This window comes from Bubalus bubalis, chromosome 18, assembly GCF_019923935.1.
Source record: "Bubalus bubalis isolate 160015118507 breed Murrah chromosome 18, NDDB_SH_1, whole genome shotgun sequence".
Taxonomy (NCBI): domain Eukaryota; kingdom Metazoa; phylum Chordata; class Mammalia; order Artiodactyla; family Bovidae; genus Bubalus; species Bubalus bubalis.
This window is the reverse complement of record NC_059174.1, coordinates 57263282-57284755: the sequence shown is the minus strand read 5'-3', so window position 1 is coordinate 57284755 and position 21474 is coordinate 57263282. Positions and strand designations below refer to the sequence as shown.

Below are 21474 nucleotides of genomic sequence, written 5' to 3'. Positions count from 1 at the left end.
AGGTTTCTCTTCTGTGCAAATTCTATTATCTGCTGAGGGTGCATACCTGCCGCCTAGCTGTCCCACAAGGGTTATGTTCTCATCTTCTAGGGGCTTATCACTGTGGCATGGAGCCTGAACTGCCACAGAAGGCATCTGCACAGTCACCACACTAACAGGGTTTTTCCTCTGTACCATATCACTTGGACGTGATGGGCTGAGATGCTTTGAGAAAGGATTTTCCAACTTGACTGAGTTGCCACGTTTCTCTCTTGCATGTAGCATCCCCTTGTGATACACAAGGCATGACAAGTGGGAGAAAGCTTTCCCGCAGTCATTGCAACCATAGGGTCTCTCTCCTGTGTGAATTCTCCGGTGTCTGTTGAGACACGACTTATCCCTGAATGCTTTCCCACAGTCATTACACATGTAGGGTTTCTCTCCTGTGTGAATTCTCTGGTGGTTAATGAGACCCGACTTGTGTGAACAGGATTTTCCACATTCAGTACACACAAAGGGAGTCTTTCCAGTGTGAAATCTCTGATGTGAGATGAGGCAGGTTTTCTGGCTGAAGCCTTTCCCACATTCAGTGCAAACATAGGGTTTCTCTCCAGTGTGAGTTCGCTGATGTATCAGGAGATTGCCTTTCTGGATGAAGCCTTTCCCACATTCAGTGCATACATAGGGTTTCTCTCCAGTGTGAGTTCGCTGATGTACAATGAGATTGCCCTTCTGAATGAAGCCCTTTCCACAATCGCTACATATATATGATTTCTCCCCTGTATGAGTTTTCTGGTGTGCGTTGAGCTGCGATTTCCAGCGGAAGGCTTTGTCACATTCCGTGCATTCATAAGGTTTTTCTCCCGTGTGAGTTCTCTGGTGTTCCATGAGCCTGGACTTCCTGGAGAATGCTTTGTCACACAGGCTGCACCCATGAGGTTTCTCTCCTGTATGAACTCTCTGATGATTAATGAGCCGAGACTTCTTGACAAAGCCTTTTCCACAATCGTCGCATATGTAGGGCTTCTCACCTGTATGAGTTTTTTGATGGATAAGCAGCCGTGACTTCTTAGGGAAGACTTTGTCACACTCACTGCATGCATACCGTTTCTCTCCTATGTGGGTTTTCTGGTGTTCATTGAGTCTAGACTTTCTAGAGAAAGCTTTCCCACATACACTGCATCCGTGGGGTTTTTCTCCTGTGTGAACTCTCTGATGATCGATGAGGCGGGACTTCTTGATGAAGGCTTTCCCACATTCAGTGCAAACATGAGGTTTATTTATCTGTTGAGTTCCTAGACACGTAATGATCTGTGAATTTGTGTTCATAGGAATTCCACACTCAGGAAGCTTACTTTCACTGTGAAATTCCTCATGCTTTGCATGGAGGAAGAATTTCCCATCTACATTAGCCTTAACGGGGTTCTTTACTTCATAGTTTCTGTTCTGGCTGATTGAACTTAAGTTTGATTTCAGTGTTTTCCCATGTAAGTAAAGTATATCATGATTTTGCCATAAAGGACAATGACTTTTGCTCTGATAAACATTTCCAAGTGCATTATGTTCATGACATCGTTCCATTCTTTTTGGACAGCTTTGATTTTGCAAGTTCTCCTGCAGAAGACAGTCATCTTTCCTCATTTCTAGGAAAGAAGAGAAGAATGAACCTTCCCATGAACTTGGTACAGAGTGAAACTGTTTAACAAATGCCTTTGGGTAGGTGGGCTCTTTACAGACAATACTATGACCTCAGTTTAAAGAAACTCCAAGTAGAAAAGAGAACCCTCCTACATTGTTGGTGGGAATGTAAATTAAATTGGTGTCGCCACTCTGGAAAACAGTATGGAGGTTTTAAAAAACGAGAAATAGAGCTGCCATACAATCCAGCAATCCCACTCTTGAGCATATATCTGAAAAAACTGTAATTTGAAAAGATACATGCACCCCTATGTTCATAGCAGCAGAATTCACAATAGCCAAAACATGGAACAACCTAAATGTCCATCAGCATTCAAATGGATAAAGAAGATGTGGTACATAATGTAATACTACCCAGACATAAAAAAAGAATGAAATAATGCTATTTGTAGCAACATGGATGGACCTAGAAATTATCAAACTAAGTGAAGTAAGTCAAAAAGAGAAAGATATTATATCACTTACATGTGGAATCTAAAATATGACACAAATGAATTTGTCTATGAAACAGAAAGACTTATAGACATAGAGAACAGACTTGTAGTTGCCAAAAGGGAAGCAGGGGATGGATTGGGAGTTTGGGATGAGCAGATGTAAACTATTATAAACAGGATGGATAAACAACAATGTCCTCCTGTATAGCACAGGGAATTATATTCAATATACTGTGAGAAATTATAATGGAAAAGAATATGAAAAAGAATGAAACACTTTACTGTATAGCAGAAATTAACACAAAACTGTAAATCAACTATACCTTAACTCAAAAAAAAAAAAGGAAGAAACTTCAAGTAAATATGTTTGTTATTACCTGGACAAGAGTACAACACAATAATATAAATAAAGGGTAAAATAGGGCACAAATGAGGTTAGAGCATTCAAAATGAGCAAATACAGATTTGGCTGCTTTATAATTGTGAACTTACAAAGTATGCTGAGATAGTAAAATAAAATCAAGTTATTATGAGGCTCAGACAGTAAAGAGTCTGCCTGCAACACAAGAGACCCAGGTTCAATCCCTGGGTCAAGAAGATCTCCTGGACAAAGAAGTGGCAACCCACTCCAGTATTCTTGCCTGGAGAATTCCATGGATGGAGGAGCCTGGAGGGCTGCAGTCCATGGGGTCACAAAGAGTCAGACATAACTGAGTGACTAACACTTTCATTATCAACAAAGACAGAGGGCTATTTGTTTCCAAATGATGTGGCACACTTTCATACATCCATAAATCTTTATTAAATTATGGCTATGTATCAAGCATTATGCCAGTGATGAGGAAATAGAAACAAAGTCCTTATTGTCACTGAGCATAAATTCCTGTTAGGGTAAAACTGAATATTAAAGCAACAATTAAGAAGGCAGGAGCAAATTGTGAAAAGTGGTTTGAGGAAGCAATAGAAAACCAGGTGGAAAAAATTAGGATATAATCTAGAGAGAGAAAAAACAAGGTTCATTCATGGTTGCTATGATAAATGTAAGGAATCAAGTGTTATTCCCGATTACCTGACCTAGGCCACTGGATAGATGAGTAGTGGTTTTTAATGAGATGGGGACTATCACTGAGGTTCACAATGTTGCTAAATCAAGTGTGCATCTCAAAGCATATCAACCTTCAGGTAGGTTCTGGATATTCAAAGCAGACATGAAAAATTCAACTGAACATACAGATCCTGATAAAGGTCCTCACTGAAGACAACACTGTGGGAATCATCTGTATATAAATATTATATAAGGATAGGGGATAGGATGAGGTATTTGGGGAAAAGTGTAGACTGAAAGTAGATGAAGGCATGGGTTGAAGTTTATAGTTTTTGTAACATTAAGACTTTGGGTTTTTTCAAAATATTTATTTATTTATTTGGCTGCACTGTGTCTTAGTTGCAGCATATAGTTTGTTTTTTATTTTTTTAAGTTGCAGCATGTGGGATCTAGTTCCCTGACCAGGGATCAAACCCAGGCCTCCTGCATTGGGAGCTCAGAGACCCAGCCACTGGACCAACAGGAAAGTCTTACGACTTTGAGTTTTAAAAAGCCCAGTGAGGAGCACTCAACATTGACTATACTGATACTGATAAGGGAAATAAGCAGTCCTGTACTCAGGAAACTACAAGGGTTTTAGGACCGCTAAACCAAGGTCAAAGACCAAGATATATATGTATCTTATATCACAATTTCATACTAGGGAACTGGCACCTTTTTCTTTTACCCTTTGTACATGTACACATGTTAATATCCAAATTGTTTCCATTTCATTGTAACAAACCCTAAGCCCATCTATGCCTTTTATGTATCAGGCTATTGCTTTCTCTTTCTATGTCATTTTGTAAGCTCTATTTCACCTATATTTTGGGTGGGGGATGCTGGGTAGGGCTGGTCACCAGAAAGACCAAACCCTGATCAGATGCTTGGATCTGATCCAATTTTCAGTCTCACCTCCACCTCTATTCTCCAGAGAGGGGAGAAGGGCTGGAGACAAAGTCAGTGATCAATCATGCCTAGGGGGATGAAGTCTCCATAAAAATAACCAAATTACAGGATTTAGAGGGTTTCTGGGTGGCTGAACACATGGTGGTGATGGGAGAGCATTATGCCTAGACACATTGTGGAAGTCCCTCAGCCCCTTCCCCACACCCTGCCCTGGGCACCTCTTTCATCTGGCTGTTCCTGACTTAGATCCTTTCATAACAAACTGGTAATCTAGTAAGTGCAATGGTTCTCTGAGTTTTGTGAGCTGCTCCAACAAATGAATTGAACCTGAGGGGGGAGTCTTTGGAAGCCCCAGTCTAGAACAAGTGAGTCAGAAGCACAGGGTACAACCTGGACTTGTGTTTGGAAGTGGAGTTGAGGGGGGGTGTCTGGTGTGATGGAGCCCTTAACCTGTGGGATCTGATGCTTTCTCCAGGAAGACAGTGTCAAAACTGAGTTAAATTATACAACATTCTGCTGGTGCCAGGCTTCCCAGGGGGTGCTAGTGGTAAAGAATCCACCTACAAATGCAGGAGATGCAAGAAATGCAGGTTAGATCGCTGGGTCGGGAAGATCCCTTGGAGAGGGAAACAGTAACCCTCTCCAGTATTCTTGCCTGGGAAATCCCATGGACAGAGGAGCCTGCTGGGCTATACAGTACATGGGGTTGCAAAGAGTCAGACACGACTGAGCACACAAACATACAGCTGGTGTCGCAGAGAACTGCTTATTATGGGGAAAAACCCAACACACATCTGATGTCAGAAGTGCTGTGAGTGTAGCAGTGGTGTGAGAACAGAGGAGAAACACAGGAAGACCGAGGCTTTCCCAACACAGATCTATGAAGAAAAAAATCGAAGGTTCCAGAGACTGCCTTAAGGATTTATCTTTCCTCCCTCCACAATTTATATGTTGAAACCCTATCTGCCAATCAAAACCCTATCTGTGAATGTTAGGACTGGAAATAAATATTATCCAAAGGGGCAAGAAGGTGCAGTTGCCAGAAGATAGTGCTAAAAATCTTGGGGCTTCCTTGGTGGTCCAGTGGTTAAGACTCCATGCTTCCAGTGCAGGGGCCCCAGGTTTGATCCCTGGTCAGGGAACTAAAAAATTTCCCTAAAACAAGTTCTGACTAAAAAATTGTGTGGCCAAAATTTTTTAACAAGAATTAAACATGTCTCTTCAGAGAGAGGCGTGGAAGGTATAATTTCATAGCAAGGAAAGCAGAAGAAACCGTCAGTGATACAGTGCTGGGGACAGGACAGGAAGATTTGAGAATTCTAAACAGAAACTTAAGAGAAAAAAAAAAGCAAGATCAAGATGAAATAAACAGGGATGAAATCCAAGAACAGAGACATTCTTCGACACACCTAAAAGATAAAGAGCTCTTCTATGAGAGCGTCGTGGAAGCTTGGCTTCCATGTTGTCAGACGCTCATGGCTGTGACATCTTTGAATGATGAGAACGTAAGTCCTGCGGCCAACCCAGTGCTGGTGCTCTCACTCACCTGGACAGATTCGACCGTGGACTTTGTCTTCCACGGGCCACGGTTCTCCTCGTTCCAATCTGGAGAGAGCAGCTGGCTTGCTGGCTTGATACCCTGTTCATGGGAAATGAGAGACAGACAGGCTCTTGACTTGGGATGTGGTCTGCCAGCGTGGAGTTATATTTTAGGAAGTACACAGTGTGCAGCTTAGCCAAGAGAAGGCTCATCTCTCAGGGAAGGGCACGTCATACTCTCTAGTCTGGGACCAGAGAGGAAACTGAGACTCAGGTACCACTTTAGGGCACCATGGACACGGCAGAGCTTTCAGAAGCCGAAGCTGAAATAAGAAAGGCCACTGACTGGGGACTCTCTGAGGGACCCGGAGGAGCCGTCCTCACCCACAGACACCAGGTTGCTATAGTTCTCCAGCATCACGTCCCGGTACAGGGCCTTCTGAGGAGGAGCCAGGAGCTGCCACTCCTCCCACGTGAAGTCCACGGCCACATCCTCCAGTGTCAGTGATCCCTGTAACAACACAGTCCTGCTAGAGTATTTCTCTGGTTACCATAATGGAAGGCATGTGAAGGAAGTTGTTCTGCTCTCTTTCCTTTTACCATTTAGGCTACATCTATATACAGAGGTGTTTTGATTTTTTTTTTAAACTACATTGTCATAGAAGCAAAATCTAACCATGTTCAAACCTATTTCCCAAAATATTCTGTAACTGTTCAGTCAACCATCATTCAACAAATCATAAGTTTCTATAATGTCTTCATTAAATCCTTTTGCTAAACTAGAAACATTTGCAATATAGAGTTGAAACATTTGCTACATATAAAACTTTTTTTGAAGCAAGTATATATGTACCAGGCACTAAGTATATTCTAGTGACACCAGGATGAATAGAACATTCCTACAGTCGCCATGAATCTTTGTAACCATTATCAGAATCAACTGTGAAGAAACGCCACACACTATAATTACAAGATATGTATGTTAGGAGGAATAAAGACATCTTTCTAAAACATGTCCAAACAGTGAGAAACTAGGAAAGCACATTATGCAAACTAAGAAAATAAATAGCATCCTTCAAAAAACACACAAATACTTATGTACCTATGTACATTATTTATATTTACATTACCAGTCAGGATCACAGCATACCAGATACATTGAAGAGATAATAAAATGAATGGTAAGATCTGAAGAAATTACTCAAAATGCAGCACAAACATATAATGATGGACTATATATATAAACCAGAACAATAAATAGAGAGGATTGAGAGAGATCTCACATTCCCCAACTCAGTTTATGAAACTGTAAATACAGTCATAGAAGGGCACTATCCAAAGGCCTAAGAGCTGAGCGAGATCCACGCACAAACATCTGCATAGACACAGAGGTAGACAAACTCAGTGACTGGAAGTACCTACTCCTGCCTGTTTGTTAAGTGAAACCAGGGGATTAGGAAAGAAGCCTGTGAAGAGGACTCTTACTTTTTGCTAGATGTACTTTGTAATCACTGGAGGGTTTTTTTTATTATTATTTATTAGGCTGCACCGGGTCTTCGATGTGGCAGCATCATTTACTTGTGGCTGTGAACTCCTGGGCTTCCCTGCTGGCTCAGTGGTAAAGAATCCACCTGCCAATGCAGGGGACGTGGGTTTGATCCTTGGTCTGAGAAGATCCCCCATGCCTCGGAGCAACTAAGCACAACCACTGAACCTGTACCTGAGAGCCTGTGCTCCGCAACAATAGAAGCCACTGCAACGAGAAGTTCTCACACTGCAATTAGATAGCAGCCCTTGTTCGCCGCAACTACAGAAAAGCCTGCACATCAATGAAGACCCAGCACAGCCAAAAATAAATAAAATTATAAAGAAAAAAAAAAGAAATGTTAAATATAAGTTGACAGCAAGGGTAACCCATAAGATTCTCCAATCACACACGCTGTTCCAACATTAGTCCTTCAGCGTAGATCCCGCTAACAGTATATTCCTGATGCTACTTTCCCTTGATGCTGAATTTAAATCTAAATTTATTTCTGCACAAATCCTATTTTTCCAATTTGTTATTTTCTATTGAATTCAATTGCGTTTTACAGTCCCCCCAGAAACCAATTACAGAATGATGGAAGGAATAAGACAAGCCAAAAAGTTACCTGGTCCTTGATCATTTTCTTCTGATATATTGAGAACTGGACAAAGACTAGGATGTGTCCTGAGTCTCCTTTCAGACTTTCCTCAATTTTGGGTTAGAAATCTTAGTCCCAAGGCAGTGATGTCCCTGCAAGTGATGACCTCGAGGAAGGGAAACCTCCTCATGTCACTTGATGTATCTTGTATCTTGATGTATCAGGGACCTGTGGGGTGAAAAGTAAATTCTCTTTTGAGTGTCCATTTCCTCAGGGCCCAGATGTTTGTCGTTGATATTGCCACCGACCTAATTTCAAGGTCACTTGTCCCTTTATTTGGGGACACAGAGGCTATACATGCTTGAGCAATAAAATAGAAGATTGTAAATGTGAGGATAGTGTTTCTTCCTTCTGTGAGGTGGAAGTGGGGTGACTGTGAAGCGGGAGATGGGAAAACAGAACCAGCACAACACGAAGCTCCCACAGCAGGAGAATTATCACAGGCCAGTTTCTGGAAAGAGAACATACAAACATGACAACCTGGACAGCTTTGCCCTGGAAACCATGTGTGCTCATGGACCTGCTGAACTACTCCACAGTGCGAAAGAAACAAACAAAGGAAAACCAAGGGGAAAAAATTAAAGTGTACAGATCAAGATTATTATTTGTGGATATATCCACATTTAGTGGGCTTCCCAGGTAGCTCAGTAGTAAAGAATTCACCTGCCAAGCAGGAGACACAGGAGACAAGGGTTCGATCCCTGGGTTGGGAAGATCCCCTGCAAAAAGAAATAGCAACCCACTCCAGTATTCCTGCCTGGAGAATCCCATGGACAGAGGAGCTTGGTGGGATACAGTCCATGGAGCAGCAAAAGAGTCGAACATGACTTGGCAACAAAACAACAATAACTCATTTAGTAAAAGTATAAAAACAAGTTCAAGAAATGTGATTACAATAAAAATCACTAAATTGTACACTTGAAGCAGATAAACTGTATGATGTTTGAATAAAAAAGTTATTAGGAAAAAACTATGAGTAGAGCTCTAATTATTTGCTTACTAAAATACTTAGAGGGAAATGCATAAGTGTCTGCAACTTACAGTGAAATATACCCCCCAAAAAGTAAAAAGGTGGGTTGATGATGAATAGAAGAGTGATATATGGATACATATACAATAAAGGAAACACAAAAAAATCATGACGATAAAATCTAGGTGACAGGCACACAGGAATTCAAATGTATAATTCTGTAATCTTTGATATATGTTTGAAATTTTTCATAATAAAATCATGGGGGATGGGGAAGCCTATAATAATGAGGCAGGGTGAGCAAAAAACCAAAATCATGGGGGATGGGGAAGCCTATAATAATGAGGCAGGGTGAGCAAAAAACAAATCTTTTCAATATAATTGCTCTTCTGTGCAATAGAAAATTAAAAGTCAGTAAAAAGATCCAAAGTAAAAAGACACCATTCACAATGGCAAAAAAGTTAAAAATCAAGATGGAGATGAGGGACAGGGAACCACACTCTTGTGTAAATCCAGAATTCATAACCTGTTCTCAAAAGTACTGACTATTTAAGCATTTAAATTCTATCTAAATGAATGTACATATTGAGTGATGCCAGTCATTAATGGCATTGGTATTTTGTTAGGAATTTTAAAAAAAGAATTTTCACAGAAAAAAATTGTATGATACATTCATTATGAATATTTATGATAGGAAATTAAACAATGAGGCTAATTATACCAATATTTCGGCAGTTTACTGGAATTGTGAAAATCAAGAATAGAAAAATGAGGGCTAAAAAGTAAACTTATGAAAACTTTAAAAAACGTGATCATTGGCGAACAGAACCGGTATCAGGGGTAACTGAGGTGCTCTTGTACTCTTGTTAGAACAACTCTGAAAGGAAATATTTACAAGTGTGTGTACGTACACACATAGTAAATGAGCAGAAAAGGCCAAATCCTCGTTTTCAGTAGAAACCTTACCACTTTAGATGTGCTTAGTCCTCGGTCTCCAACAACGCTCTCATTTCTACCGGTCCGAGAGGAAAAAATACAAAAAGCCAAAGGCGATTTTACAAACGAAGCCTTGGACTTGAGGAACTGAAGGAGAAAGTAACGTTTGAAACACCCACCCACCGAACAGCTTCAGCTTTCACAAACCTCTCAACGACTGACACACCTGGACACCACCCCTCCTCCCGCAAACATTGGATTCATCCCCAAACCTGCACTAGACACCCAGGTTCGCTGACCAGGAGTCCCCCGATCCTGTCATTAAACCGCCTACTAAATCCCGAATCCAAACCAGACACCACTTTTATTGACAAATATCACTCCCTGCCGCAGTCCTCAATCAAGCACGGCCAAGAGACACAAAACCCCGATTACGGATTTTCAATCCTCGATCTCGACTGGACTAAACACCAGAATCCTTCAGAACTGACTCCAACATCACCCCAACCATAAATAGCCCAGTCACCAACTCCCACTTGCTTCCTCTCTCTCTACGGAAAGCATGGCTCCACCCCACTCAGACGCGAACGAAACCTCAGTCCTCTCATCTTATTCCACGCAGAAATCCACACACTACCGTGATTTTCTCCTGATCCCACCGCGACCTCCTCGAATCCGCACTTCCGAGAATTCTTTTTACTACTGCGCCCTAGCCGGACTACGGCGGCCGACTAGGGGCTGCGGCATTTGTACGGAGCAGGCACACCTGTTTGTTTGGTGGTGGTTTTTTTTTTCCCCCCGGCTTTTCCAGGGAGCTAATGTCTGCGCCCTGCTCGCCACGTAACCCGAGGCTGCCATCTTTTATGAATTGCCGTACAGAAAGCTAGGCACAAGCACGTAAGTGACAAACGCCAAACCACCCTCACTTCTCTGCTCCTCTTTGCTCCTTCGCGTCCCATTGTAGCCCGACGGGCTCCTCTGTCCATGGGATTTTTTTTTTTTCAGGCAAGAATACTGGAGTGGGTTTTGCACTTCGTTCTCCCGGAGAATCTTCCCAACCCAAGAATGGAACTCGCGTCTCCTGTATTACAGGAGGATTCTTCACGCTGAGCCAGCAGTGATTTGCACCTTAATGATTTGCACCTTAAACGCTCCTCCGAAAACTACACTGATTTCCGCCCAGAAAGGGGGAGGAGAGTAGTCAGGAGCCAATGGGAAGAGGGAATCCAACGTCTGGGGAAATTTTTTGCCCCTGATACCCGGCTAAGCTTGAGCCATTATCAAGGGTCGGACTTCTGAAAACGAGAGTCCAGAAATTTTTGTAAGGAATAAATAAGATAACTCCGGGCAGAATAAAAAGTCGTACAAGAAAGGAAAAGTAATCATAGTACACCAGTGGTTGAACTACAGTAGTATACAGTATATAGTAGTATATAGTCATATATAAATAAATACTACTTATAGTTCCCAGGTCCGTCCGCAATGCAGGAGACACAGAAGACGCGGGTTCGATCCCTGGATCGGGTATATCCCCTGGAGGAGGGCACGGCAACCCGTTCCAGTATTCTTGCCTGGAGAATCTCCTGGACAGAGGAGATTGGTGGGCTACAATCCATAGGATCACAAAGAGCTGGACACGACTGAAGTGACTGAGGACATGCGCACACAAACAACATAATGTAAACACTAAATCTGATCCAATCATAATTAAGAACTTTTTGGCCAACCCATAATATAACTCTATTGGAAGAATGAGGGAAAGGAAATGCTTGTGTCAAGAGAGCTGTTTGTGTTTGTAAGAGAGGTGTTTTGAAGCCTCCTACAAATAGAAGAGAGACAATATCCCCAAATTAAAGCTCCATTATGGCTCAGTTGGTAAAGAATCTGCCTGCAATGCAGGAGACCTGGGTTCCATCCCTGGGTTTGGGAAGATCCCCTGTAGAAGAAAATGGCAACCCACTCCAGAATTCTCGCCTGGAAAATTCCATGGAGAGAGGAGCCAGGCAGGCTACAGTCCATGGGATCACAAAGAGTCAGACGTGACTGTGCGACTATCACTTTTTTTTTTTTAATCATCATGTGAAAATTAACAAATAGAACCTTATTTGAAAAATGGACTTCGGAGGCTGGACTCCACCAAATGTTTGGTATCTGAAGTATCCTAAGGTATAAAAAACAGTTTTCCTTTAGTCAGTATTCCTTTTGCACAGCTACTTTGAAAACAGCCTCACAGTTCCCCAAACAGTAAACAAATTTACCATATGACCCAACAATTGCACTCCAAGGTTTATATCGAAGAGAAATGAAGGCAGATGTCCAGACAAAAACTTGTACATAAATGTTTACAGCAGCATTATTGGTAACACCCAAAAGTGGAAACAACTCAAATCTCAATCAACTGAAAATATAAAAATGTGCTATATCCATATAACAGAATATTGTGTGTGCATGTGCTCAGTAGTGTCTGAGTCTTGGCAACCTCCTAGACTGTACTGCTTCCGCTGCTGCTAAAGCACATCAGTTGTGTCCAACTCTGTGCAACCCCATAGACGGCAGCCCAACAGGCTCCTCCGTCCCTGGGATTCTCCAGGCAATCCACTGGAGTGGATTGCCATTTCCTTCTCCAGTGCATGGAAGTGAAAAGTGAAAGGGAATTCGCTCAGTCGTGTCCAACTCCTCGAGACCCCATGGACTGTAGCGCACCAGGCTCCTGCATCCGTGGGATTTCCCAGGCAAGAGTACTGGACTGGGTTGGCATTGCCTTCTCCCCTAGACTGTATTACTCAGGTATAAAAAGGAATAAGTACAGAAACATGCTACAACATGGACCAACCTTGAAAGTTTATGCTAAGTGTAGGAAGCCAGTTACAAAGACTACATATTATATGATCGAATTTATGTCCAGAGTAGGTAAATCTAGAGATAGAAAGTATATTAGTGGTTGCTTAGAGATGGGGAGTATGATATCCAGTACCATCACTTCATGGCAAATAGATGGGGAAACAATGGAAACAGTGACAGACTTTATTTTGGGGGGCTTCAAAAATCACTGCAGATGGTGACTGCAGCCATGAAATTAAAAGATGCTTATCCTTGGAAGAAAAGCTATGACCAACCTAGACAGCATATTAAAAGGCAGAGACATTACTTTACCAACAAATGTCCGTCTAGTCAAAGGTATGGTTTTTCCAGTAGTCATGTATGGATGTGAGAGTTGGACTATAAAGAAAGCTGAACACCAAAGAACTGATGCTTTTGAACTGTGGTGTTGGAGAAGACTCTTGAGAGTCCCTTGGACAGCAAGGAGATCCAACGAGTCTATCCTAAAGGAAATTAGTCCTGAATATTCATTGGAAGGACTGATGCTGAAGCTGAAACTCCAATACCTTGGCCACCTGATGAGAAGAACAGACTCACTGGAAAAGACCCTGATGCTGGGAAAGATTGAAGGCGGGAGAAGGTGACGACAGAGGATGAAATGGTTGGATGGGATCACCAGCACAATGGACATGAGTTTGAGTGAGCTGCTGGAGTTGGTGATGGACAGGGAAGCCTGGAATGCTGCAGTTCATGGGGTTGCAAAGAGTCGGACATGACTGAGTGACTGAACTGAACTAAAAGATGGGGAGAATGGAGGCTGAATTGATAGTTATAAATATCCACAATATGATTAAGAAAAAGATAATCAACCTAAAACAAAAAAGCAATAATGACATAAGAAAATAAATAATTTATAAAATAAATAAAAGAATTCCCTTGTGGTCCAGTGGTCCACTGAAGGGGGCCAGGGTTCAATCCCAGGTTAGGGACCAAGGTTCCCAATACCTCCACCACACGAAGAAAACAACAAAAGACTTAATAAATGTTATCAAGTAAAATAAATAAGCAAAGTTAAAATAATATTTTTTCACTCTTTAGAACAGGCAAAGACTAAAAGATGGATGAGGTATTTAGAAAACAGGCACTCTGATAGACTTGGACCTTTTTTTTCCCATATCTAAAATGAGGATAATATTTCTGCCCACCATTGACAGCTTTCATAATATTAAGTAAAATAATAAAATTACAATGTTTGAAATACTCCCCTAATCAAAAAAATGTGCATACATTTAATAAAAATTAGCTCTTACTTTTCAGCTGGAGCTCTTGGGGGAGGATAGATTAGTAAAGTGGACTCAACTAATAGAACAGTTTTGGACAACAACCTGGAATAATCAATCCAATTCAAACTTTTCATTTTCTCCGACTCTTTCAACAACTCCAATTCTAAACAATTCTTCACTAGACAAATGTGAAAACATTTCAACTGAGATAAAGCCTGCACAGAAAATATTCCCAACAATTTCTGGCCTGAAAAAAAGTGTGTTAGTTACTCAGTGCTGCCCCACTCTTGCTCCTCTATCCATGGGATTCTCCAGGCAAGAATAATGGAGTGACTGTAGTCATTCCCTTTTCCAGGGATCTTCCCGACCCGAATCCGATCTTCTGCATTGCAGACGGATTCTGTACCCACATTTTCTGATCTTCTATTCCTCCCCAGTTCACTACCTACCATCTTAGAACAAAACCCCTCCCTATTAGCTCAACCCTCCCAGCAACCCTCTCACCTTTCACCCTAGGGATGTCATCAAACTTCCACCCCCAACTTTGACTGAAGACCTTTTCTTTGAACTAAATATGTTTCCTGTGTGTCCGCAGAAAGGCATGCTGCCTTCCTCTACCACCTTGGCTTCTCCAAACCCTGTACCGTTCCCTGAAATCGCTCCTGCTGCTGCTGCCGCTAAGTCGCTTCAGTCGTGTCCGACTCTGTGCGACCCCATGAACTGTAGCCCACCAGGCTCCTCCATCCTGGGATTTTCCAGGCAAGAGTTCTGGAGTGGGGTGCCGTTGCCTTCTCGGCCTGCTCCCAACTCCCTAAAGGAGGACTCCTTTTGCGGTACGGACATGCGCACCTTTTTAAATATGGCTGCGCCCCCTGTGAAGTTTTGTACCTCCCACGTACCAGCGGCAAAGCGAAGGCGTACATGTTTGGATTTAGTGCGCCTAACTTGAAGGACACCAGTATCCCGCCGAGATGGACTAGAGCATGCTCATTCCCCTTTGCAACGCTAGCGATTGGCGTAACAATCGCTACAAGACTATAAGTTTTGTAGGGCAGGAAAACTGGTTGTACGGCTGGCCTTCCAAAATGGCGGGCCCCATATATACCAGCTAATAGGGTCTTGTCATAGTGTCTTTAAAAGACGGAAAGCTGAACGGAATTTTCGTTGGTGTTAGGACGCCCCGGGGTGACGGTTGTCAGCCTGCAGACTCGGGTGCTATAGAGAATAAACTTGACCTGCTAGGTGGAACAGCCGGGCTTCTGACTCTGAAGAAAGTGATGGACTGTGCCTATTGCTACCCACCCAGCGCTGCGTGAAGAATCTATTAAGGGGTCTCAGTTTCGCTTTCTGGGAGCAGAATCAGGTTGAGCTTTGTGGAGATATGAGCTTTGAGGTAAGGGCGGCCTATGGGGAGTCTTTAGGAGGAGTAAGCCCTTGTTGGGGAGGGGATGCATTCCGTTAATGAGGGAACAGAATGGTCAGAAATGAGGCAGCCCTGGGGGTCAGGGTATTGCAGTAGTGTGGACAGATTTGGGGTGGCTTGGGGTTAGCATTTATGGGAGAGGTCAGTGACTGTGCGGGCTTGGAGGCAAACCAGTGTTTGGCATGGTTTAGGGGGGTAGTCAGTGATTGGGATGCACTTAGGGGATAGGTCAGTGATTTGGGGAATGTTATTGATTGGCGGTGAATGAGGTGGTGCTGGAGGAAGTCAGAAATTGCGTTTGAGAGTGTGTCAGAGCCTGAAAACGTCTTCTGGAGGAAGATCAGTTCTTAGGACAGCCTTAGAGGGATGTCAGCGGTTGGAGCTTTCCTGGAGGAAGGTCAGTGGCTGGGGAATCTTTGGGCATAAGTCAGTGATTGAGACGTCTCTTGGTTCTCTCATGGAAGTGTCCACAATGGCAGGTTCGTGATTCAGACATCCTTGGTTGGCAGTTCAGTGTTTTTGATGTTCTTGGCTTAGGCGAATATTTGTGATGTACTTAGTGGGAGGTTCAGTGTTTGGAATATCCTTCTGGGTGGCCTTGTAGGGAAGTTAGTGCTTGGGGCAACTGTTTCTTGTCTTTGAGTCCCCAGTGGTCACTGAGAGTCATGGGGATCTATGTGTTTGAGTCTGGATAAACGAATGATAATATGTTAGAAGTCATGAACTATGAAATATTTTGGGTATGATGTTGTTAGGCATTGATGCATAAGAAATTTATGGGAGTTGGAACTTGAGAGATCTCTGCATTTTAGAGGACTTTGGTGTTTTAAAGCCCATTGACTTCTCATAGACTACATTACTGCCTTCGTAAAAACCTGCTTTCCTCTGTCCTCTAAATCACCTCCTCCTCTCGCTGTCTTCACAGTGCTTTGTAATGATCAAGATTTACATAAAAGCTAAGGTTAAATGCTTATTATGAAGGATGTGGTATCTGCCCCTCTAATTTTCAAACTTACTGCATATTTCTCTGGGATCCTCCCTTTTTTCATCCTTCTGATGCATGAGAGGACTTTCCTACATCCTAAATCTTGGTAACCAGAAATACACATTGTTAAAATTTTGATATGTTTCCTTTTCCAATTATTTTCTATGACTCATTTTATTACAAAAATGTGATAACAGTGCATAAATAGCTTATAATTTGGCTTTTTAAAGAAACTTCAAAACCTTCAAAAAATGAAAATTAACCTTATATGGTAAAATTGTTCCAGATTACTGATTTTTGGTACAAAGTCTTATTGATAGCTGCGTAGTATTCTACTATGTGAGTCTCCTTGCAGTGTTGACTGAAGTTATATTCTTTGCACTAATTTGGATAGACATGACTTTGAAATATTCACATAGGTCTGGACATTGCTTGTTAAGTTTATGCCTAGATCTTATCTATCTTTGCTGCCATTGCAAACAGCTTCTCTTTCTTTTGAACCTTCAATTATTTTTATTTTATAGGTATAAAAGTAATCAACTTTTTTTCTCTTCCATAGCCTTACTGAGGAGAAGGCAATGGCACCCCGCTCCAGTCCTCTTGCCTGGCAAATCCCATGGTTGGAGGAGCTTGGTAGGCTGCAGTCCATGGGGTTGTGAAGAGTCAGACATGACTGAGCGACTTCACTTTCACTTTTCACTTTCATGCATTGGAGAAGGAAATGGCAACCCACTCCAGTGTTCTTGCCTGGAGAATCCCAGGGATGGGGGAGCCTGGTGGGCTGCCGTCTATGGGGTCTCACAGAGTCGGACATGACTGAAGTGACTTAGCAACAGCAGAAGCAGCATAGCCTTACTGAACTCCTTTTATTACTAATGTGTTTAAACTGATCCTTTTTTAGGTTTTCCAGGTGAGCAGTCAGAACACCTGCAGATAAATTTAACTCAGAGAAAAGAATATGGACTTCAGATTTGGGCAGACCTAGGTTTTTATCCATATTCTGCCACTTACTACATTTCTCAACCTATGCTGCTTTTCCCATTTGGTTAAAAAACTACCAGTACTAACTATTCAAAAACTTAGAATACCTAGCACATAGTAAGTACCCAAGAGAGGTTAGCAAGCACTATTCCAGTACACACACACACACACTTACATGCACACATGCTTCCCAGATGGCTCTGGTGATCAAGAACTCACCTTCCAATGCAGGAGACATAAGAGACTTGGGTTTGATCCCTGGGCAGGAAGATCCCCTGGAGGAGGGCATGGCAACCCACTCCAGTATTCTTGCCTAGAGAATCCCATGGACAGAGGAGCCTGACAGGCTATAGTCCCACAGGGTCACAACGAACTGGACATGACTGAAGCAACTTAGTACACACACATATATGCACATATATATACTGTTTCTCTGGATTTTAGCCTTTTAAAAATTTAGTTTTTTTAAAAAAATTCTTTATAGTGACTCTTCTCTAAATGTAGATTTAGTTTTGAGTACAGTTTTAGCACAATTACATAATTTAATGAAGATAGCTTTGTTGCTTGTGTTTCTTTCTTGTAAAATAGACCATCAGGTAGTATATGGTACTTTTTTTCTCCTTAAACTATCATGTTAACCTATCACCACATACAAATAAAAACTCATACAACTCAGAAAAATATTGTGCTCCCAGTTATAGTTTGTCACAGGAGTGAATTTCTGTAACCCCCCAGGTTGTGGCTTCCTGGGATGAAACAGTTCCAGTGAGGGAAGGAACTGAAGGTGCCAGAGCAGCCCGGCGTCCTTCACCAGAGCCTTTGTACTGGAGCTGCAGGGAGGCAGCCGGAACCAACAACAGCAGATACGAGAGGTGCCGGCTGAACCTAGGGCTCCAGAAAATGCCTGCGTCCCAAGTGAGTAGTTTCCTGCATATTTATTTTCCTTTTGGCTTTCTAGTGGATTTTAGGAGCTTAAACACATATATTAAGAGAAAATGTTTATTCAGTATTTATGAAGGCTACTCTATACCAGACACAGCATGGAAAGATGAATGTCTGAATTCAGAAAAAAGTACTGAGACAAAAGATCAACTTCACAGTAAAGTTTATAAATTTATAAATTTTATTATTTTATAATTTAGAAATTTTATTAAATTTATAATATTTATAAATAAGAATTTATAAATCATATGTTTATATAAATTGTTTGAAGTTAGAACATGGATTATAGCCTGTGAGGCTCTAAATGTTTAGTAAAATTGAGCACATGGGAGTCCTGTGCACCAGTCCTGGCAGTCCAGGGGTTAAGACTGTGCTTCCACTGCAGGGGGCATGAGTTTGATCCCTGGTGGGTAAACTAACACCCCACCATGCCGCACAGTGTGCCAAAATAAATAAATAAATAAAGAGTACATACAAACTTGTCTTTGGTATCCCGTTTTTCCACTTATCTATTGTTGCCTTGTTAGTCACCACAAAATCCAGTGGTAAACATTTAAAATCCTCATGGATTCAGTGGGTGTAAATATTCTGTCCACACACAGTTTTTGTGTGACACTGAATTATAGGATGGATCTTCAAGTGTTTACATGTGTCCCATTAGTTATGACTGTTTCCAGAGAGCTTATGTAGGAGCAACACATTACAAATTTTGGGGGGAAAAAATTAAGTATCCTGGAGTATTTTTTTGGATACATAATACTTTTGTTCTATAATGAGTGAGAATTTCTTAAACATTACAAATGATGACATAAATATACTAGCTTACAGATATGTACAATGTACTACTTTATGCTTCAAAAATGCAGGAAGGTGTATATGTGTGTATATATATTATAATTTTAGATCTAATGAACAATTCAGTGGGCCATATGGGCCCTATGGCGATGGCATGTATCTTTTCAGGTTTCAAAGACCATCCTCAGTTTCAATGCTTTGCTATAAGAGCTCAACAGTACTCAGCAAAGCATTTATTCTCATGGTTATGATTTATTACAACAAAAGGATGCAGATTAAAATCAGTAACAGAGAACAGTGTGTAAGGCCAGGTCTAGAAGACACCAGGCAGAAGCTTCCTCTTGTTTCAATGAAGTCAATGGATTTTGTTTCCTGTTCTCAACAATGATTTGTAAGAACACATCTCGTGTGTGTGCTCAGTTGCTTCAGTTGTGTCCAACTCTTTGCGACCGTATGGACTGTAGCCCACCAGACCCCTCTGTCCATGGGATTCGCCAGGCAAGAATACTGGAGTGGGTTGTGCCCTCCTCCAGGGGATCTTCCTGACCTGGGGATCGAACCCGCGTCGCTTACATCTCCTTCATTGGCAGGCAGGTTCTTTGGTTCTTTACCACTAGCGCCACCTGGGAAGCCCAACAACACATCTCCGGTATTGCTAATTAGTGTCTAGGCTTTTTATTTGCAGTGGGTCACATAGGGAAGGCTGACTATATCAGTGGCTGACATTGGTGTCCAGCCTGTGGACAACTTCAGAAGTCAAGCAACTTCCAGAAGTTGCTACAATGTGGCTCAAGACCTCTAATATAAATCACATTGATAATATTAGTGAAGCTTAAGATAGTCTCAGTATCAAAGTTTCATATAGTCCAGAAGTTTATAGAGTTAAACCCATATGTCCCCCATCAGTCCTTTTTCTTGACCTTCAAGATAAATAATTCAAAAACTTTTATGTATATTCTTCCGACTTCCTGTGTCAGTACTCACATATGTAAATGTGTATTTGTATGAATTTGAGTTGAGGGCCCATGACTCAAACTGAGTGATTCTCTAGAAGACCTCACAGGACTCAAAAGAGCAATGTGTTATATTTCTCTCTTTGTAAGCTAGTGTGTTCCTTCAGGGTAAAAGAAAGTCTTACTTATAAAGGAATGCTTAATACATTGTCTGCCATAGGTACATACATATAGGCTGTAGGTGGTTTCCAGATTAAAGATTTAAGGATGTTCTCTGTTCTATTCCTCTTTTGTGAATGGATGAACATGTGAGTCTCAGAATGATTGAATAGAAGCATAGGCAGAAGACACCCGGCAGAAGCTTCCTGTTGTCTCAATGAAGTCATATGGATTTTGTTTCCTTTTCCCAACAAAGATTTGTAAGAACACATCTCATATGCTAGTTGCTTCAGTTTTAAATTTAAAAAAAATTGGCTTTTCCTGCAAAGTAAAATGCAAAACTTGTTACACAGAAAGCAGTCAAATAGCTCATCATGGGAAAACTTACAGGAAAACTTCTGAGACATTCCTATTTATCTTCATAGTAGTAATCAATGATAATTCCTTTAGAATGAATAGGAATGTTCTATTACAGGGCTCGGTGTCATTCCAGGATGTGGCTGTGGTTTTCACCTAGGAGGAGTGGCAGCTACTGGACCCCCTTCAGAAGAACTTGTATCAAGATGTGATGCTGGAAAATTTTATCAACTTAGTATCAGTGGGTAAGAAGAGCATTCTGGGTACTGTAGGCACTGGACTGCCTTTTCTTTTTCAGGGACGAAAGGGGTGGAGTCTTACAACTGCCTTACTTTTCTAGACTTGAGTTTCATACATCAAAGATTTTAGTACTTTCTGGCCTCTTAGTTTCCTTCTCCCACTCCCAAAGCACAAGTCCTTTACTTGGCCAAGTTGCAATTTGTTCAACCCCTTAAATATAACTTTATTCTACAGAGGACTTGTATTTGGGTCTGTGGGTCCTCTGTAATTCCCCTTGAGTAGGGTATGATGTGCTGTGAAAGTGCTGCACTCAATATGCCAGCAACTTTGGAAAACTCAGCAGTGGCCACAGGACTGGAAAAGGTCAGTTTTCATTCCAATCCCAAAGAAAGGCAATGCCAAAGAATGCTCAAACTACCGCACAATTGCACTCATCTCACACGCTAGTAAAGTAATGCTCAAAATTCTTCAAGCCAGGCTTCAGCAATATGTGAACTGTGAACTTCCTGATGTTCAAGCTGGTTTTAGAAAAGGCAGAGGAACCAGAGATCAAATTGCCAACATCTGCTGGATCATGGAAAAAGCAAGAGAGTTCCAGAGAAACATCTATTTCTGCTTTATTGACTATGCCAAAGCCTTTGACTGTGTGGATCACAAGAAACTGTGGACAATTCTGAAAGAGATGGGAATACCAGACCACCTGATCTGCCTCTTGAAAAATTTGTATGCAGGTCAGGAAGCAACAGTTAGAACTGGACATGGAACAACAGACTGGTTCCAAATAGGAAAAGGAGTACATCAAGG

General features: G+C 41.7%; 1 protein-coding gene and 1 non-coding gene across 2 annotated transcripts in view; one reads left to right on the top strand and one right to left on the bottom strand.

Moving 5' to 3' along the window:
- Window positions 1-10561, bottom strand: part of LOC102401659 (zinc finger protein 432) — a 28402-nt gene extending 17841 nt beyond the window's left edge. Inside the window, 4 exon segments of the mRNA XM_044931406.2 lie at window positions 5651-5743; window positions 6028-6154; window positions 7794-7994; window positions 9763-10561. Of these exon segments, the coding sequence (XP_044787341.1) occupies window positions 5651-5743; window positions 6028-6154; window positions 7794-7808 (235 nt within the window). The 5' untranslated portion in view covers window positions 7809-7994; window positions 9763-10561.
- TRNAW-CCA lies at window positions 5174-5246 on the top strand. The gene has a single exon. It is a non-coding gene; the product is annotated as a tRNA-Trp (tRNA).
- Window positions 10562-21474: the final 10913 nt, after the last annotated feature.